Source organism: Caloenas nicobarica, chromosome 7 (assembly GCF_036013445.1).
Source record: "Caloenas nicobarica isolate bCalNic1 chromosome 7, bCalNic1.hap1, whole genome shotgun sequence".
Classification (NCBI taxonomy): Eukaryota; Metazoa; Chordata; class Aves; order Columbiformes; family Columbidae; genus Caloenas; species Caloenas nicobarica.
The window spans coordinates 15,465,417-15,483,282 of record NC_088251.1 but is presented as its reverse complement, the minus strand read 5'-3'; the positions used below and the strand labels follow the sequence as shown (position 1 = coordinate 15,483,282).

Genomic DNA, 17,866 nt, shown 5'->3' with positions numbered 1-17,866 from the left:
GACGCGCCAGGGGCACCGCCCGGGGGCGGGGCCGCGCCCGCCGCACCTCCCGCACATTGACGTCACTTGCGCCACGTGTCCCTCCTCCGAGAGGCGGGGCGGCTGCGCCCCTCGGCGCCGATTGGCCCTGACAGCGGGAGGCGGGCGCGGATTGGCGGCGTGGCGCGGTGGGTGAATGAACGGGGCGCGCGGCGCTGGGCAGCGGCAGGACCCCGGTGCGGCGGCGCGGAGCGGCCCCTGGAGCGCAGCGGCCAACCGGCGGACCCGCGCCGGCCGCCACCGCCAGGTCTGTGGGAGGGGCCGGCGGGCGCGGGGCGGTTGAGGGAAAGTGGGTCACGGCGGGGCCCCGGGCGCCGGCGGGGCGGGACCGGACCTGCGTGCGCCGGCCCGAGCCGGGCGCCTCCCGCGTTCCCGGGCGGCCCCGCCCGTGCGGCTGGCCTCCTGCCCGGCGCTTCGGCCCGCCCCCTCCCTGCTGCCGCGGCGCGTCCTTCCCCCGCCGCCCGCCCTTCCGAGCCGGGCATCCGCACCGGGTCTCGGGGGAGGCGGGCTGGGCCGGACGGCGGGAGCGGACTGGAGCCTGACGCCGTCTCTCCGGTGCCCACAGCGGCCGTGGACATGGGTACGCCAGCCTCGGTGGTGAGCGACCCTCCGGGGCGGGTGGCGCCCGCAGCCCGCTGCCGCAAGCGGGCCTCGGCCAACATCTTCCAGGGCGTGGGGCTGCCGGAGCTGCGGACCCTCTTCCGGAGAGGTGGGGTCGAGCTGCCCGAGGAGCGCGCCCGCCTCGTCTGGCGGTACGGGGACCAGCGGCGCATGGCAAGGACCCTGCGGCGGCTCCGGCGGCGGCCGGCCCAGCCCGGCGGCAGAATAGCGGCTCTGCGGCGCTTCAGCCACCTCCGGTAGGTGTGGGCCAGGGGAACCGGGGAAGCGCGGCCAGGCCGCACCAGTCTCACACACCTCTTCCCTGCAGGATCACAGAGAAGGGGCCAGAGGACAGATGCGGTGCCGAGGCACCCTCAGGATCCACAGAGCAGCACTAAGCAAACAGTCCATGGAGGTGCAGGGCTGCTGGAGAGCAGGTGCTGGGGACAGCCAGGGTCTCCAAGGACACTAAGTGTACTGGACAGGGTGCAATGGCTAATAAAAGGTGGATAGTGGCAGCTGCATGAGGCTCTGGCTGTGCCCTGCTCACCCCTGGCCTTCCCCCACGGTGGCAGAACCTTAATCCAGGCTGTTGTGCTGGACCCGATGCAAGGCAAACAGCCCCAACCTGCTCTATGGTGCTGCAGAGACATGGAGGCAGCCAGCTGAATGGCAGCTCTGTTATTCAGACAGTTGCATGGTTTAAATACATTACATACATTTCTACAGTGCATTAGAACAATACATTTTGGGTCAGTCAAAGTTGCAGCTGGGCCTGGCCGGGGAGCTGGGGTCTCACAGCTGCCCATCCTGTGCTTGCACAGCCAGTGCTGAGCCCCCTCCCCACAGCAGGAGATGAAGGAGCTGCTCTCCCCTCCCAGGCTCAAGCACCAGAGCCCCAACCCACCTGCATTCCCCAGGGCCCCTGAAGATGGGCTAACAGGACAGCTAGACCCAACACCAGCCTCCCCCAGCAACAGGAGAAGGTGCAGCTCAAGGCAAGCAGATGCAGGCAGCAGCCCTGGAACCATTTTAGACAACACAAGCTCAGTAGCTTCTGGGGCAACAGGGGCTCACTGCCTCCCCACCCCAACACAGGCCTGTGAGATTGTCAGCACCAGGGCAGCCAGGAGCCCATGCTGGCACCCCCACACTCCCATCACACCTCCCACCCATGCAGCAGAAGAGCCTCTCCAGCCCTTCCCCTGCCCCTCAAGGGGCCCTAGGCACAGGCGGGGCTGGCACCACACTGGCTGCACAGCAGCCAGGGAGCTGGCTGGGAGCAGGGGCAAAAGCCAAGCAAGAGCAGCCATGGAGACCTGGCAGGAGGGATGGACTGGGGTGGCGGGGGGGTGTGTGCTTGCACAAAACCCTCGGCCCTCTCCAGCTCTGGGGGTCTCTAGGCTGAGGCCCCTCCCAGAGCTGCCTGCTCTTCACAAGGACAAGCCCGCACCTCTTTCCCCTTAGTGTCTAACTGCACCCAAGCGAGCCCTGTGAGTTGTCCCTCATATATCCCCTCCTCGAGCCCCCAGCCAGAGAACAGCCATTCATTACGGTCCCCACTGCGCCAGCGGGCAGCAGGAACTCCCCCTGAGGAAAGCAGCGTGCACAGGGTTGGGGCAGAGGAGGGACAGTGGAGAAGTACGTTACACCCTTGAGGAAAGGGCGGGGGGTATAACCGGCTACAGGCCTTCCCAGCCTGGCAGCTGGCACAGCAGGGAAGAAAAGGGCCAGTGGCTGGTGTAAAGGGCTGGACGGATCCTGGCCTGGGCAGCCTGCTCATCCCAGCCCCGAGCAGGGGTGCTCAGAACCGCATGCAGGCCAAGGAAGGGAGGCAGGGTCACAGCCACACCATGGGCTCCTGGCGGATTCCCACACCTCCCCCTGGGCTCTGCCCCAGGCAGGGCACCCAGCTCCAATGGAGCTGGGGAGGGGACCATACCCAACCTGCCTGGGTCCTCCAGTTCAGCTGCAGGTTCCTCCAGCCACACTTGCTCGCTCTACCCAGAAAGTTGAGTCCTGGCCACAGGAGCTGGTGGTGGCCTGGCTTCCCTCGCAGCGCTAGTCCAAGGCAGCCAAGCCCTGCCTGCAGCTCCCACGGCTACCACCATGAGAAGAAAGGCTTCCGGCTCTGGAAGCTCTGCGTGTAGGACTCGCTGGTGGTGCGCTGGTGGGAACGTGCCGTTTCCACAATCACAGGTGGCATCTGAACCAGGTGCAGGGGGCTCTTCCCATCTTTCAGCGCCTGAGTCAGGTTCAGGATCTGTTTTGCACAACAAAGCAATGCCTGAGCTTCCCTACCGGAACAACAGAACACCCACCCCAGCACCCTTTCTGCCACACAGGCAGCATGAGGCCCTGCACCTTCCCTACACACAGCTTACCTGGCCTCTCATGACAGCAATCTGCTTGTGAAACTGTCCCCGATCAAAGCCAGGGTCTTTCTGCAAATGACAGAGCACTGAACATAGTAGGATCCACCCACTGACCCACACCGTGCAAGAGATGCCTATTCCCCAGGCAAGCCCCTCGCCTCCTGTCCCACAGGTTTCCTGCTTCTCCCCACACTGAATCGTCAGCTCCTGGCAGAGGGATAACCCTGCTATGCCCCAGCCCAGAAACACTACCAGAAGCTTGGCCACCTTTCTGTCCCCTGCAGCCTTGACTAGGAGCTCCCCAACACCACCCCTGCTTTTCTTCTTCCCAAGCCATTCTCACCTGCTCCCCCAGCTCACCTTGAAGAGCTCATACAGATCTTCCTCCAGGTCCTTGACAAAGTTGGGGTCTGAGATCTTGGGAAGAATCAGGTCCTTGATCTCCTGTGAAAAGGGGATTTTGGCTTGGGGCAGCCAGGCCCAGTAGAATGGATCTGTGGGAAGAAGCAGGAGACATCAGAGTGGGGGAAGTCCAAGGATGGTGCCACATGCTCCTGGGTGCCAGACCACCTGAGTCTGGGACACAGGGTCCAGCAGCCACTTCCTACAGCCTCTGCTGAGGTAGAGCTGCCCATGAACCCAGAAGGTTTGCAGAGGGACAGCCTTAGCCCTCTCCTCTCCAGCCCTTGAGGAGGACGCCAGAGCGTGGAGTTGTAAGGCTCACCAGGGTGCCCTGGCACAGCCTGAGGGACTCACATGCTCTCCAGGAGTCCGGGTGTTTCAAGGGAAAGGCCAAACCGTTGTCTATAGCAGCCAGCTTGATGATGGGTTCCTTCACCACCACCCAGTCGCTGTCCTGGAAGGAAGCAGAGCATGTCACAAGGAGGCCCCTCCAGCAGGAACAGTTCCTCTCCCACTCCCTGCAGCCAGGATCTTTGCCCTGGCTACCATAGAGGTACTGCAGCCTCTCGCTCATAGCATGACCCCTTGCTTGAAGGAAAACATTGTCTGCTTCAGGTGGGACAAGGACGAAGCTGCTCCTTGCAGGCCTTACCTCAAGGATGCACAGGTCCAGCAACACTAGTTTCCCCCCACAGAGCCCAGCTGCATCCTCACAAAGTCTCACTAGGCCACAAGCCATCAATGCAGAGGGCAACGAAAAGCCCAGGAGACAAGATCAGGCCTCCGCACACTTGGAAACCCAAGCCAGCTGGGAAAACCCCATCCACCTGCCAGGCAGGCAGCTTGCAGGAGCAGAGCCCCCTGCAGAGACCCTGCCCATGAAGAGCCACTCACCCGCACGCCTGCGCTGTCCAGGGGACAGTCGTACTTGATGAGCCAGTTGTCGTTGCCCCGATCTGCAGGGAGATAAAACCAGCCGTGTCAGTGCCAGGGCCTGCCGGCACCACGCCGGGCAGAAGGATACTCCTCCTCAGACCCAGAAATGAGACAGATGAGTTTAAGGCCCAAACTCTACCCCAGAGCCCTGGAGCTTGCTGCAAGCATGGGAAACCCCACCAACCCCCACACAACCAGCCCTGGAGACTGGAGAGGTCCCAGCCCACAAGAAAATGGTCAGCCTGCAAGCCCCAGAGTGTGACCCTGACCACTTCCAGCCTGACAGGAACTCAGAAGCCAACACCTCCCAGGACACAGGCCAGTAGCCAGAGCATGGCCACAGCAGTGGGCAGCCACAGGAGCTGCATTCTACCCAGAGGCAGCTGCCACCTGGCAGCAACTAAGTGGTGTTGAGAGGAGTTTTGGGTGCTGGGAAGAGATGCCAAGCTCCTGTCCCACTCTCTCCAGCTGTCAGGATGTATGGAAGCAGTCAGTGTCCCACACCAGGCAGCCGGCCCTACCTGTGTTCCTGATGATGTAGTCCAGCACCACCAGCCGCTCAAATTGCAGCAGCAGCTGTCGGTTGGTGTTCTCTGGGAGCGGCTCAGCTTCAAAGCGCCGCAGCCAGTAGTCAGCATCCTTGTAGCCTTCCACGAAGAGCTGGAAGGAGCCCACCTGAACCAAGGAATGGCTGCGTTACAGGAGGCTGGGGAGGATGGAGAAGTGGCAACAGGCAGGCGCGGAGGCCAGCAGCCCTACCTTGGGTGGCAGACCAATGCGGTTGAAGCGCTGGCCGACCTTCGGCACCTTCTCCAGGGCCAGCCTCTTTCCTCGGGACTTCACTCTGTCGATGGCACTGTAGTTAAAGGTTTCACTGGCCAGATACACCACCTGGGGGGACAGGAACACAGATGTCAGCAGGGGCACCTGGCAATTGTCACAAGACTGGCTGATAAAACCAAGACACAGTATTTCCCACAGCCCTGCCGAGCACGAGGATCCCTACAGCCTCAGCAGGAGCAGTCCTAGTCCAGAGCTCTCAACACAACATCTCCAAGGTCAGCAGTGCCACAAGACAAGGTGCAAGCAGAGCTGGGCAGAAGCACGTCAAAGACTCCCAGGACGAGATGCCAGCAGTTGCCTCCTCACCTTTGTGCGAGGAACAATGTTGAGTTCCAGTTTCTGGTCCACCAGGCTGGCGCCCGCCTCTGACAGATAGCCCTGGTTGAGGACAAGGCAGTCTCTCCCAAAGCAGCACGGGCAGCACAACTTCTGCAGCCACTTGGTCCACTTGGGGTTCAGCTGCCCGTAGGGTTCCTCATTTTTGGGTTTGAAGACACCAATGATTTTCTGTGAGTGGGAGAGAGAAGGGCTTACTCAAGGCAGCTGGCAGAGTTGGGACACTCCCCACTGAGCCAGCCTGTGGTGGAGACACTCAGAAACGGGCCCAGAACAGCCCCTCGCCAGGGCAAAAAACCAGCCCCTGGGACCAGGCAGACCCTGCAGCTCCCGGGAGGGAGGTAGGCAGGGACTGGGAGGGACCCTTCCCCAGCCAGTGCCCCATTCCATGAGAGCAGGGTACTGTCCAAAGGCCTTCATACCCAGCTTACGCACCTGCAAACAACCTGCCTTGTCCCAAAAGACACCAGTGATGCTGTCGTCCCCTGGTAAACATCCCAGTTCCACCACAATGACCTTTGGATGGCTGGGGTGAACTGCTGCTCACCACTGCTCATTACATCCAAGCAGGAGAGGGAGAGGGATAACAATCCCTGCCCTGGCTCCAAAATCCATTGAACAGACCCGATTCCAAAGTGACCAGATGAAATGGATCCAGAACAGCCGAGCAGCTGGAGGATCCCCAAGGAGCACAGGGCTGGCAGCCCCTGCTCTGGGGTGACTCAGCAGCACATGCGACCAGCCCTCCTGCCCACAGCTGCTTCTGGCCCCAGCCTAAGTGGGTGGCACTTCCCCAAGCCGAGCTCCTGCCACAAGGTGGAAGTGGGACATGAGTCCCACTATCTCAGTGAAGAAACCCATTGCAATCCCAGTCTGCCAGGGGCCAGAAGCCAGCTCAGTGCAGGCAGGAGCAAGGCTTTGTCCACCAGGAGGAGGGAGAGGAAGGGTTTGAGGGAAGAGGACCACTTCAGCCATTCTCAGATCACATGGAGAAGCCACTTCCCCTGAGCAGATAGAAGGCATTCCCCTCATCAACCCCACATAAAGGCACATGACTGCCAACATGTCCTTGGGCATCAGCCTGCAAGAGGCTTGTTGGGAACTTTGGCAGCACAGCCCTCTGCTCCGCAGAGCCAGTCCAGCAGAGCAAGGCCCAGCCAGGCAGGGATGGTGTGGAAGCGGAGGCCAGAGACCTGGCAGCACAGTATCCTCTTCCAGACAAACCCATGTTGGGAGCAGCATTGGCAAGGAAAACAGGTCTGCCTGGTGCCAGCAGCAAGGCAGAAGGAGCCAGGCCAGCCCAGAAGTGCAGCCGGCAGTTGGGGTAACTGCAGCTGCCAGGGAAGCACATCCCAGCTAGGACAGCTCAGGCCCCAGCAGCCCAGGGGGAAGCAGACGCAACAAAAAAGCTTTTCCCCCATGCCCTTATCCAATGCCCACAACAGCAGCGCACTGCACTCTCTCCCCGCTGCTGGCACGGGAGGTTTGGGTGACCCTGGGCAGCAGCCACAGAAACCTGACAGACACCACATTCACTGACAAGAAGGCAGTCGGGAGGACCTGCCAAGTGACATGGCCAGGAGGACACGGACTTTGGCTCCTTGTACACATTCTCCACTGGCCCTCACGAAGCTTGTGTCTCCTACAGCCAGGCAGCCTCTGCCCCAGGCAGCTCATCCATTCACCCACCCCAATGACACCACGTCTCACATTGGGCAACAGGAGGAAGTGAGTATTGCTCCAGAGCCCACCAGCTCAGCTGGGACCTGACTGCCACAGCTCTCAGGAGCCAGACTCCACCCAGGGCAAGCAAACTAGGGCACATCAGAGACCAGTGAGCCCAGTCCTGCTTCCCAGCACACAAGCGGCGAGGGAGTCACGGGAAGCAGCAACAGCTCAAGTAATTAGGCTGGGTGCTGCAGGTCACAAGACAAGCCACCCTGTGCTGCACACACATCTAGTCAGTGGCGTGGACATGGCAGCCACACAGCTGACCAGATCTATAGTGGACCAGCTGTATGTCGAGGACCTTCCCTTGATTATATCAACCACGCAGCCACAGATAAGACATCTCACAGGCCAAAAACCAGCTCAGCTCTCAGAGACGCAGCCCTAGGGCTGGAGTCACCATGGTCCTGGAGATGCTGATGCACAGGCCTGGGGCAGAGGGTGACCCTTCCTCTTTGGGCACGAGAGCCAGACAGGAGGCTGAAGCAGCACTTGGACACAGCTGCCCCTCACTTGTGCTGCTGGTCCCACTGCATGTCTCCCCAGGGAAGCCCTGGGTAGCTCCAGCTGCTCCTACCAGCCCCCCAAGGCCGGTCACCCCCGGGCCAGCATCACCAGTTCCCCCAGGAGCACCCTCCTCCTGGCCAGCACCGCTCAACCCGCAGGCCTCGGGGGCCACGAGGAGTGGCCGGCCACCCCGGCGCAGGCACACGGGTCCGGGGCCGGCTCACCCCCTGCGGGTCCTTGACGAAGTAGCTGCCGCTGGAGCCCTGCGAGATGCGCTCGGGGAAGATGCCGCGCTCGCTGGCCAGCTCGGCCCGCCGCACCACCTCGGCGAACTCGGGGTCCTCGGGGAAGTCGTTCCGCTCTCGCTGCGCCGCCGCCGCCGCTTGGGCCTGGGCCTGCGCCGCCGCCTGGGCCTGCGCCTGGGCCTGCGCCGCCGCCGGGCCCCGCGCCCCGCGCTCCAGCAGCGGCTGCCGCTCGCGGTCGCGGCCGCCGGGGGAGCCGGGAGGGGAAGGCGGCGGGGGGGCGGCGGGCGGGGGGGCGCGCACGGCGCCCCCCGGCAGCCCGTAGTCAGGGGCCTGCGCCCGCTCCGGCGACACCAGCGGACTCGTCTCGTCCATCGCGCCCGCCCGGCCCCGCCGCGCCGCCCGCACCCGCCACTTCCGCCCGCGTCACCGCGCCGCCACGCCCCATCGGCTGCTCCGCCTCCGCCACGCCCCACCACGCCCAGACCGCGCGTTGGCATGGGAACGGCGCCCGCCGCGGGGGCGGCTGCGGTGTCGAACGAGGCGGGCCCGGAGGCCCCCATGCGTCGCACCGCTTGTCCGTGGGTCCATGGGGGTCCCGCTGGCCCCTGCCGTGGGAGCTGTCGCCGGCGCCCCACACAAAGATGGCTGGGAGGGGGGGGAACCGGCAGCGCCCCCTGCTGCCCTTTGCAAATATGGCGGCAGGGCGGGGGCGCTGCCCCGCTGCCTACACGCCCGAGGAGGAGAACGCCTTGCCCCACACAAAGATGGAGGCTGGCGAGGGCGTGCTGAGAAGCTGCCCAATGAGCGGCCGCGTTGCTAGCGGTTGCCGTGGAGACAGCCAACGGCGGGCGGGGATGGACGCTGGCGACGTGGCACCGCCCGGTGGGGCGGGGGGCGGGTAGGGGAGGTGGCTGTGCCACCGCCCCTCGCTGGGACCCCGGTGGGCAGCGGTGCGGGCGGCGAGCGCGGAGCCAGGTGAGCGCGGGCCGCGGGTCCCTGCGCCGCCCGGCCCGCACCGCCCCCGGGCAGGCACCGGGCCACGGGTGCCCCGGTGGGGCGTGCGTGCACCGCTCCTGGGTGCATGCACCCGGTGGGGCGTGCGTGCATCGCCCGTGGGTGCATCAGCCGGGGGTGCATGGACGCAGCGGGGCGTGGATGCATCAGCCGTGGGTGCATGGACACAGCGGGGCATCGATACAGCGGGGTGTGCATGCATCAGCCGTGCAGTCACCGCCTCTGGGCACGCTGCCCAGGTGGGGTGTGCATGTGTCTCCCGTAGGTGTGTGGCTCGGGCAAGTCGTGGGCTCAGAGCGGCGGTGTGCAGGGCTCCGGCTGTGCTGCATACATCGCCCCTGCTTGCTGTGGGTGCTGTGGTGTGGGTGGGTGCCAGCGAGAGAACATCCAGCTGCTGGGCAGGCTGGGTTGCTCACAGGATGAAGCCGCAGGTCCGGGCACGGGCCATGCTGACGGAGAGAGCCTTCCTCTGCAGCAGGTCCCCAGCAGCACCCTCTCCTCCTCTTGACACTGCTGGAGGTGTCCCCAGAGGTGCTGGGCAGGCTGCAGGCTGCAGGCTGGGGAGCCGGTGCTGAGCTCCTGGTCTCTGCCGTCAGCAGAGAGCAGTGTTCAGTCGCTGCTCAGCATTGCTGGGGGCCATTTCTCCTCTGGACACAAAGCCTTTGCAAGTTCCCTGTGGTGCTCTTGGGTGCCGTGTCCAGCTGGTTGGCGTGGCTCCACAGCCATCCCTCCAGGGATGCACAGCCCAGTGTGAGCGGGGATACCCCCTCTGGAAGCTGGGAGCCCCTTCCCATCTCACAAGTACTGCCTGAGCTGCACTGGGAGCTGCTGGAGAGGCAGTGCTCAGCCCACCTGTGGGGCTATCTCCATGCTGGTGCCTTCCCTGTGTGCTGGGGAGAGCTGCGTCACATGGCAGTGGCTGTGGGGGTGTCCACGGCTCCAGGGGCTGCTTCCTGTCAGCAGGCAGGTTTGCAAGCCCTCGTAGCCAACCATGGTGCTGGAGCCGCAGGGTTCTCTCTTTGCTGTCACTCCATCCTTGGGGGGTAAGCCAGGTCTGCTCATCCCTGTTGCTGGAGCTGGAAACCCCACAAGCTCACTGCTCCCTCCCTTGAAGAGCTGGCACTGAGCACAGTCCAGCAAGCATCTCCTCTCCAAAATGCCCATTTCCTCCTGGGATTGCCCCAGTAGAGCTGAGCCTGCCATTATGCAGGACCTCTCAGGTCCTGCCAGGGAGCAGTGCCGGAGGCAGCCAGCTCCTGCCATGCTCCTCTTCCAGCCACTCGCTCACATTTCATGAGGCTGTGAACCCCGTGGGCTCACATGGCCCTGAGCCCTGCAGTGGGGCGGGCAGCAACCCGAACCCAGCGGCTGGGGTTTCAGAGGAAGGGCAGGGTGGCCGTGCTCCTGGGGTCAGCTCCTCATCTGCAGCGTGCTCCAGCAGAGCCATCTGCAGGGCACACACATGCCTCTGCGTGAGCTGAGTGGACGTGGGGACTCTGGACGAGCCGGGCTGGTCCCCCTGCCCAGCAGCCACCCTGCACCTCTCTCCCTGCCAGCTCTTGCCCTGCACTGCCGGAGGCTGTCACCATGACCCTCACCAAAGGCTCCTTCACCTACTCCAATGGGGAGGAGTACCGCGGCGAGTGGAAGGAAGGTGAGATGGGGCAGGAGGAGTCAGTGCTGCCTGTGCCAGGGGCTGAGCAGCCCCCACATCCCTGCCTGGCACCACGCTGGGGCAGGTCCTCCTTCATCCATCCAGCCTTGCCTGTTTCTGCCCTTGCCTAGGTCGCAGGCACGGTGTGGGACAGCTGACATTTGCTGATGGCACTGCTTACATGGGGCACTTCGAGAACGGGCTCTTCCATGGCTGTGGTGTCCTCACCTTCTCTGACGGCTCCAGGTGAGCGTGGCTCCCCTGTGTGCACCCCCCTAGACATCCCCCCTTTCTGTGGGGAGCTTCTGCCTCAGGATCTCCTCCCACTCAGGTACGAGGGGGAGTTTGTGCAGGGGAAGTTCAACGGTGTCGGTGTCTTTACCCGCTTCGACAACATGACCTTTGAGGGCGAGTTCAAAGGCGGACGTGTATACGGCTTCGGTGAGTGCCTGGCAGCATGGTGCGGGCAGCCGCAGGTCTGTGCGGCCCTAGCTCAGCACGGCCCCATCCAGCATCACCTGCTCTGCCTCCCCAGTCCCAGCCCTGGCCCCAGTGGCTGTTGCTCCCTGCCCCTTCGGTCCCAGCCCTTCCCTCCCCTCTCCAGGTCTCCTGACCTTCCCTGACGGCTCCCATGGGGTGCCCCGCAATGAGGGCTTCTTCGAGAACAACAAGCTGCTGCGGCGGGAGAAGTGCCCAGCCATCATCCAGAGGGCCCAGGGTGCCTCCAAATCTGCCCACAACCTGACAGCATGACGGTGCCCTGTGACCCCCTCCTGCCATGGTGGGGACCCCCCTACCAGGCACTGGCTGGTTCTGCCGTCCCCGAAGCAGGGATTTGGCATGGTTGGGTGCCCCTCTGCACTGTACTCACTGGTCACCCAGCCTTGGTGGGGCCAGGGGTCTGCACCAAGCCCCTGTGCTGAACCCCTGCCAGTAGAGGGGACAGGGCCCCCTGCTCTCCAGCCAAGTGCCCCAGGGCAGCCGTGGTGCCTTCTCTCTCTGGCTGTAGCCCTGGCACCAACTGGAGCAGCTGGGGCTTGGCCCCTCTGCCCCTCAGGAAGGCTGCAGACCACCAGGGCTGCCAGCCCACACCTGGGCATGGAGCAGGGGTGCAGGGGCTGGGGCTGGGCCCTGACCCCACTGCCAGGGTGCCTTGGGCATGGGCTGCTGGCTGGACCATGTGCCTGCAGAGGGGCAGCTACTGACCTGCTTCGCTATCCTGGTCCCAAGGCAGGGTGGGCACCCTGGGCACCCCGTGGCCTGCGCCCTCAGCTCTGGGCGACCGGCTGTCCCCCCACATGCCCTGGGCAGGGTGACATGGTACCCTCAAAGGACCCAGCCTGGTCTCCAGGCCAGCCGATGGGCTGTGTCCCCCTCATCCCTGTGCTAGTCCAGTCTGTCCACTGCCCTGGGAATGTCTGCAGGAGCATCCCCAAGGGGGACTGGGGTCACCCAGCCTGGCCTGTGTCTGCTGCATGCTGGGGGAGGGCAGGAGCAATGGTGACCAAAGAGCAGGGTCAGCTGGAGTGCAGGATGAGGGGCACAAGCAGGGCTGTGTGGGGCGCCAGGGCTGGAGCAGGGGGCCCAGGGAGGGCAGGCAGGGACAGGGGCATGGTGAAGGGGCAGGCAGGGTGGGCAGGAGGCACACAGTTCCCCCCTGTGTGCTCACTTTCCCTGCCCAGTGCAGTCTGGCTGGCCGTGGTGTGGTGGGTTCCAGCAGCCCCCACAGCCCGGTGCTGGGCCACCGGGGCCATGCCCTGCCTGCCAGTCTCTGCCTGGACCAGTCCGTGCCTTGCCGTGACCCTGCCTTGTGCTGCTGCCTGCACCGGCCTCAGCTCAGTAAACCACATTGCCAAACGCCTGGGACTTGTCCTTTTTGTGGGGAGCCGGGACCGGGCTGGGGGCCGCTTGAGCACAGGCAGGGCTGCAGATGCAGAAGGGAGGCAGCAGGTTTATTCCCAGCTCACAGCACAGGGATCCATCCCTTCCCAGGTGGTCATAGTGGGACCCTGGGTGCAGGCGGGAGTGCAGGGGTGGTCAGGGTGTGCTGGGTGTCCCCCCCCACTCACTCTGCCCAGGGCAGCCCTGTCCAGCAGGAAGGAGTGAGATGGGTGGCTTTCTCCTTTCTCCTGGCCTGTGTCCCTGCCACGTCCCCACCGCCCAGGGTCCCTGGTTCCTGTGCCTTCCCGCTGTGGGAAGCAGGGAGACTCCTCACAACCAGCCATTGGTGCTGAAGGTGCCCCTCAGTTCCTCAAGCTGGGGAGGGGTCAGCGGGGCCAGAGGTGCACGGCAGGGACCCCCATAGTAGCCGAACCATTCCATGGCCTTCTTCAGTCCTGGGATCCCGAACCGGCGAGTGACCTGCGGGAGGGAGGGAGGGACAGAGGGAGGGTACGGGGGTTTGCTGGCTGCCATGGGACCCTGCTCCATGCCATATCTGCTCCATGCTTGTCATCAGTCCTGCCCTCCCTGACACGGGGTTGCCAGGCTGGGCAGGGTGCAAGGTGGCTGCAGCCCCGCTCCGTGAAGTTCCCACCATGGGGTTGGGGCACAGACCACGGCCACGCAGGGGAGCATCCCCGTGGCATGGCGGGCTCTTTGCAGCAGGGACGGGCCACCCCGCAGTGTGGTGGGGGCCCAGGGAGGAGCAGCATTTCCCCCATCACTCCCTATAAATAGCCGGCAAGGATCCCATGGGGTGTCAGGCAGGTGCCTGCTGCCAGCAGACATGCTGTTCCTGACACAGCAGTGCTGGCATTTCCCATTCTACCACCTCCAGCCCAGCTTGCCTTGCTGGCCGAGTGCTGTGCCATCCTGCCCTCTGGACCACCGCTCCACCCTCCCCAGCCCCAGTGACCTCAATCCTCTGCCACCCTCAGCTCTGCGATGACCCAGCAACTCCACCCCTCAGCATCCCAGGGGATGCTGCCCACTCACTGCCATGTTGGGCTCGATGAATCGGTGCTGCAGGTCACGGGCCTCCTTCCAACGGCCCTCGCGGCACAGGTGGTCCAGCTGGCACAGCGGGGCCCCCAGGACATTGGCGAGGGCGCAGATCCCTCCAGAGGCACCTGGGACACCAGGCTACATTGGCATCCAGCTCAGCATACTGTGCCCAGCCAGCACCTCCCAGGCATCACTACCCCTTGCCTTCCCGCCCCTGCCCAGCTGCCAGTCCCGACCAGTGCCCCCAGGGCAGCATTCCGTGCCCCTGACCAAGCAGGGGCAGCAGCACCTACCCAGGGCATAGCTCGCCAGCAGGAAGCCAGCCGATCCCGCCAGCACCTGGAAATCCTCCTGTCGTGTCTTGTGGACCATCAGCCCCATGCGGGTGATCTGGGAAGAGACCCACTGTGCCCTGGAGCAGACGTCACCCTATTCCCTTGCCACAGTGCTCTTGCTGGCATCCCCAGGGTCCAGGGAAGGACTGCAAGTCCCAGCTTCCCATTCCCAGCTTGGGGCCAGGTTTGGTGGCAGCCAGCCTCAGGAAAAACCCTGCCCCACTCACGTCCCCGCCGCTGTCCTTGATCCCAAGGATATTGGGGTGCTGAGCCAGGGTGAGGACAGCCTCCAGGGGAAGGTCAATGCCCGTGTTGGCAGGGACGCTGTAGAGCACCACGGGGATGGGGGATGCATCAGCGACCTGTGGGCAGGCAGGCAGAGCTCAGCAGCTGGCATGGGTTTGAGATGTGCGGGAGTCCCCATCCCACTGCCCTGGCCAGCAGGTACGGCTCACCTCCGTGTAGTGCTGGACCAGTGCAGCGCTGGTCATGGCCCCCCGGTAGTAGCAGGGTGTCACGACCAGTGCCATGTCAGCCCCCGCCTCTGCCATGCTGCTCGTCAGCTCGATGGTGGCCTGGGTGGCTGGGGAGGAGGCAGAGGGGTGAGGGATAACCAGGGGGGCAACATGTCCCCCATCCTGCCCACGCAGGCACTCACATTCGCAGCCGGAGCCGGCCAGCAGCAGACGGTCCCTGGGTAGAGCCCGGCGCACGCAGCTCACCACCTCCAGCCGCTCGCGGGGTGCCAGGTAGGGGTACTCCCCGTTGGAGCCCAGCACCACCAGCCCTGAAACACAAGCGTGAGGAGAGCAGTGCCTGGGCACAGGAGCAGGGTGCAGATGGGGTGGCTGTCCCTGCCTTTTCAGCACCCCACTCTTGAGTGGGCACCAGGAGCAGCTTGATGTCTGCATCCAGCAGCTCCCTTGGGGCAAGTGGCTCTTGCAGGTGCCTGGCAATGCCCTGGCCTCCCCACGAGGGAGGTATGTGGGTATGTGGTTATGCGCCCTCCAGATCTCTCCATCCCCCAGAAACCACTCCACACAGCACCACTAGTGAGGGATTTATTGGTGCCTGCAGCCAGATGGTGTCACCCTGTCCTTGGCTGGGGCACACAGAGCCCTTCCTTGGGACTCTGCCAGCACCATGGGCACAAGGCGGGCCAGCTCCAGCCCAGTGCTACTGAGCTCCAGGGTGCCAGGAGGAGAGGGTGTCCCCGTCATCCTCTCTCCCTTCCTTGCCCCTGAGCACCCAGACAGGGCTTTACAGCTCACAGTGTGCCCTCCCTCTCCTGTTCCTGTTCCTGCAGCCAGGCAAGCCCTAACCTCACAGCCTGATCAGAAGAGAGGAGGCCTGGGGCACATCCCTGCCACCCCCAGCCTCTTCCTGCAGCCCCTCTCCTCCCATCCCTCCATCCTGGGCGATCAACAGATCCAGATGCTGTGGGGCTGCATCTGTGAGTGTGCATGGGTGTGCAGACAATAGGTGCAAGCCTGCAGCTACGTGTAGAGGATGTGTGCAAGCCTGCACACAAGTGGAGTGTGCATGCAAGCATGCACTGGACCGTGGTGGGGGTGTGCAAGGACACGCACGCATGCCTGGGCACTTGCTGTGCAAAGGGCCCCAGGTGGGTCACCCAAAGAGCTGCCAGCCCCAGAGCAAAGTCTGACTGGAGGCTGAGCACCCTTGGGAAGCTGGCGGGCTGCCTGCTGCTACTGCACAGCCCCTGTGGTGGGCAGGGGTCTGGCAGAAGCCTGCATGGAGGGGAGCAGCAGGCAGCACTTACCTCGGAAGGGGATGCTGGCATAGCGGCACAGGTTCTCCTCCAGCTGGGCATAGTCCACCTCCCGTGTGGATGAGAAGGGGGTGGCGAGGGGTGGGAAGATGCCCCCAAGGTCGAGCGTGTGCCGCTGTCCCGAGGGGGTGCTGAGCCCCCGGTGCTGCCTGGGGGCTGCCCGGCACAGAGCTGCCAGGGCAGGCTGGAGGGGAGAGGCAAGGCGGATGCTGAGCGCCATGGTCGGTGGGTGCCACCCCGGCTGTGCCTCCTGCCCTGCCGAGGGGCTGTTAATGTTTGACGGGGCACGTGAAGGACCCGTCACCAGGCTGGGCAAATGACACAGGGGTGGTACTGGCTGAGCTCAGGGTGTTCTCCCCGCTCCAGGAGCCAGGCACAGGAGATCAGCACCCCTCCGAGTGAGTCCTGGCTGCCCCAGCTGTGCTTTTCCTTCTGCATGCCAGCCCTGTCAGCCATCCCTCTGCCACCCACAGGGCCAGGGTGCAGGGTCAGGGAGGGACCAGGCATTGCGGGGGATCCCGGAGCTGTGAGCAGGGTTCACCTGTTCTGGGTGTCAGTGTAGGGTTTCCTGTAAACAGGTGAGTGGGAGTGTTTCTGGGTAGGGAGCAATGAGCACCGTGCTCAGCAGAAGTGACCCAACTTGCAAAGGGGCTGTCATTTCCACCCAGGGATGGCTCCAGCAGGGAACCATGGTGGGACTTGGAAGCACTGCAAGCAACCAGGGCATCCCACAGCAAGGAGTCCTGCCCTTGAACCACCTGTGTCCCTGTCCCATGGTGTCACTGACACCCAAGTCCCTGTGCTAGGAGGCAGGGCACATCTGTGCTGCTGGATAACCCAGCTCCCCAGCTAACCCAGCATCCCCAGCCCCATTACCCTCGGCACAGGCTGCCCAGCCCCACAGCCCCCGAGAGCCGAATGCTGCTCTTTGCTGGCTTTTATTGACATGGACAAATCTCAGGTGGATCTGGATCCTTGGAGCAGAACCAAATCCCTGGTCCCTGCCCAGTGCTGTCATGCAGGAACCTCCATCTGTCCCTGTGGCTGTTCCTTGGTCTCCAGTGCCTGACGTGTGTCCACCTGCCACTGCTGCACCAGGTCCGTTGGGGTCTTGTCAGCCTGCAAGAGTGGGCAGAGAGAGGCTGGCGCTGGGGTGGTGTGACACAGTGAGGCAGCAAATGGCCCCAGTGTTGGTCCCCCCATTCACCTGGTTCTTGGCCATCATGTCAGCCCCATGCAGGATCAGCATTTTGATGATCTTGTAGCGGCTGAGCCGTGTGGCGTCGTGCAGCGCCGTGTCACCTTCCTGCGAGAGACACAGCTCAGCTGAGGATTGTGGTCCAGCTCCGGGGAGAGGAGCCTGTGGCACTGCTGCCGGCTCCCCGCACAGCCACCTTCCCAAGGGAGCGAGGGGGGTGGTGCTCACCCCGGCCCTGGCTGCGACTGCCCACACCCCAGGTCACATGTGTGTCCAGACGTGCTGGGAGCCCCCAGAAGGTTGAGGCAAAGGAGGGGAGACCAGCTTTACCCACCCAGTGCTGGCTGCATAGCCATGGCACTCACCCTGTCTGGCGAGTTGATGTCCACCCCGCAGTGGATGAGGTGCTCCACAATGTCGGGGTGCCCGGTCCGGGTGGCCACATGGAGGGGGGTGCTGAGCAGCTTGTGGGGGGAAGGAGATGTACACCAGAGGGGATCAGCACTCATCCCTACTAACCCAATACAAGGCCAGTCCTGGCCTCCCAGGGCATGCCCATGCCCCCGGCACAGCCCCATGCCCCTGGGCTCTGCCCTGCACACCTTGTCCTTCAGGTTGAGGTCTGCCCCGCGGTCCTGCAGCAGCTTGACGGCGTCCAAGTGCCCACCCCGGCAGGCCCAGTGCACGGCGGTGCAGTCCAGCTGGGCACACAGAGCCGTGTCACAGCGCAGGACACCCCCAGCCTGTGTCCATCCCCCACCCCAGCTGGTCCCTGTGCCCAGGCTGAGCCAGCAGAGCCCTGCACGTGGCCACCTCGGCGATGGGGACAGCACTGTCCTGCTGTGGAGACCCCGCTGTTGCTTCAGCTGCACCGTGCCCAGCGGCTCAGACCAGCATGAAGCTGAGGGCAGGATCC

At 64.1% G+C, this 17,866-nt stretch overlaps 5 protein-coding genes across 9 annotated transcripts in view; 2 read left to right on the top strand and 3 right to left on the bottom strand.

Moving 5' to 3' along the window:
- The window catches only part of R3HCC1L (R3H domain and coiled-coil containing 1 like), a 79,091-nt gene that overhangs the window by 59,725 nt on the left and 1,500 nt on the right, over positions 1-17,866 (bottom strand). The window contains exons 6-9 of one of the 2 annotated variants that reach the window (XM_065638506.1): positions 17,553-17,651; positions 17,316-17,414; positions 16,960-17,058; positions 16,675-16,871 (exon numbers count right to left, since the gene is read on the bottom strand). The exons of the other annotated variant lie outside the window; for it this stretch is intronic. Of the exons in view, the coding sequence (XP_065494578.1) occupies positions 16,767-16,871; positions 16,960-17,058; positions 17,316-17,414; positions 17,553-17,651 (402 nt within the window). The 3' untranslated portion in view covers positions 16,675-16,766. Of the gene's footprint in view, positions 1-16,674; positions 16,872-16,959; positions 17,059-17,315; positions 17,415-17,552; positions 17,652-17,866 lie in introns of those variants that run through there. 2 annotated transcript variants of the gene reach the window in all.
- AVPI1 (arginine vasopressin induced 1) lies at positions 156-1,163 on the top strand. The gene is made up of 3 exons (XM_065639387.1): positions 156-286; positions 605-896; positions 968-1,163. The coding sequence occupies exons 2-3, from the start codon at positions 616-618 to the stop codon at positions 1,035-1,037; spliced, it is 351 nt and encodes a 116-aa protein (XP_065495459.1). The 5' UTR covers positions 156-286; positions 605-615; the 3' UTR covers positions 1,038-1,163.
- Positions 1,317-8,420, bottom strand: PI4K2A (phosphatidylinositol 4-kinase type 2 alpha). The gene is made up of 9 exons (XM_065639386.1): positions 7,991-8,420; positions 5,502-5,702; positions 5,112-5,243; positions 4,874-5,027; positions 4,311-4,372; positions 3,771-3,870; positions 3,375-3,508; positions 3,024-3,083; positions 1,317-2,902 (listed from the first exon to the last, which is right to left on the bottom strand). The coding sequence occupies exons 1-9, from the start codon at positions 8,381-8,383 to the stop codon at positions 2,741-2,743; spliced, it is 1,398 nt and encodes a 465-aa protein (XP_065495458.1). The 5' UTR covers positions 8,384-8,420; the 3' UTR covers positions 1,317-2,740.
- MORN4 (MORN repeat containing 4) lies at positions 8,903-12,536 on the top strand. Of its 2 annotated transcripts, none has more exons than XM_065639161.1 (5): positions 8,903-8,986; positions 10,582-10,679; positions 10,811-10,925; positions 11,011-11,120; positions 11,284-12,536. In XM_065639161.1, exons 2-5 carry the CDS (start codon positions 10,613-10,615, stop codon positions 11,430-11,432), a joined length of 441 nt encoding a protein of 146 aa, XP_065495233.1. In that variant the 5' UTR covers positions 8,903-8,986; positions 10,582-10,612; the 3' UTR covers positions 11,433-12,536. The 2 variants fall into 2 exon arrangements, with proteins under 2 accessions (XP_065495233.1, XP_065495234.1); XM_065639162.1 differs by lacking the exon at positions 8,903-8,986 and adding an exon at positions 9,011-9,290.
- HOGA1 (4-hydroxy-2-oxoglutarate aldolase 1) lies at positions 12,628-16,587 on the bottom strand. Of its 3 annotated transcripts, XM_065638504.1 has the most exons (8): positions 15,744-16,587; positions 14,619-14,747; positions 14,416-14,543; positions 14,188-14,322; positions 13,919-14,015; positions 13,617-13,750; positions 12,994-13,040; positions 12,628-12,868 (listed from the first exon to the last, which is right to left on the bottom strand). In XM_065638504.1, the coding sequence occupies exons 1-8, from the start codon at positions 15,970-15,972 to the stop codon at positions 12,745-12,747; spliced, it is 1,023 nt and encodes a 340-aa protein (XP_065494576.1). In that variant the 5' UTR covers positions 15,973-16,587; the 3' UTR covers positions 12,628-12,744. The 3 variants fall into 3 exon arrangements, with proteins under 3 accessions (XP_065494576.1, XP_065494574.1, XP_065494577.1); XM_065638502.1 differs by having other exon boundaries at positions 14,416-14,747; XM_065638505.1 differs by having other exon boundaries at positions 12,778-13,040.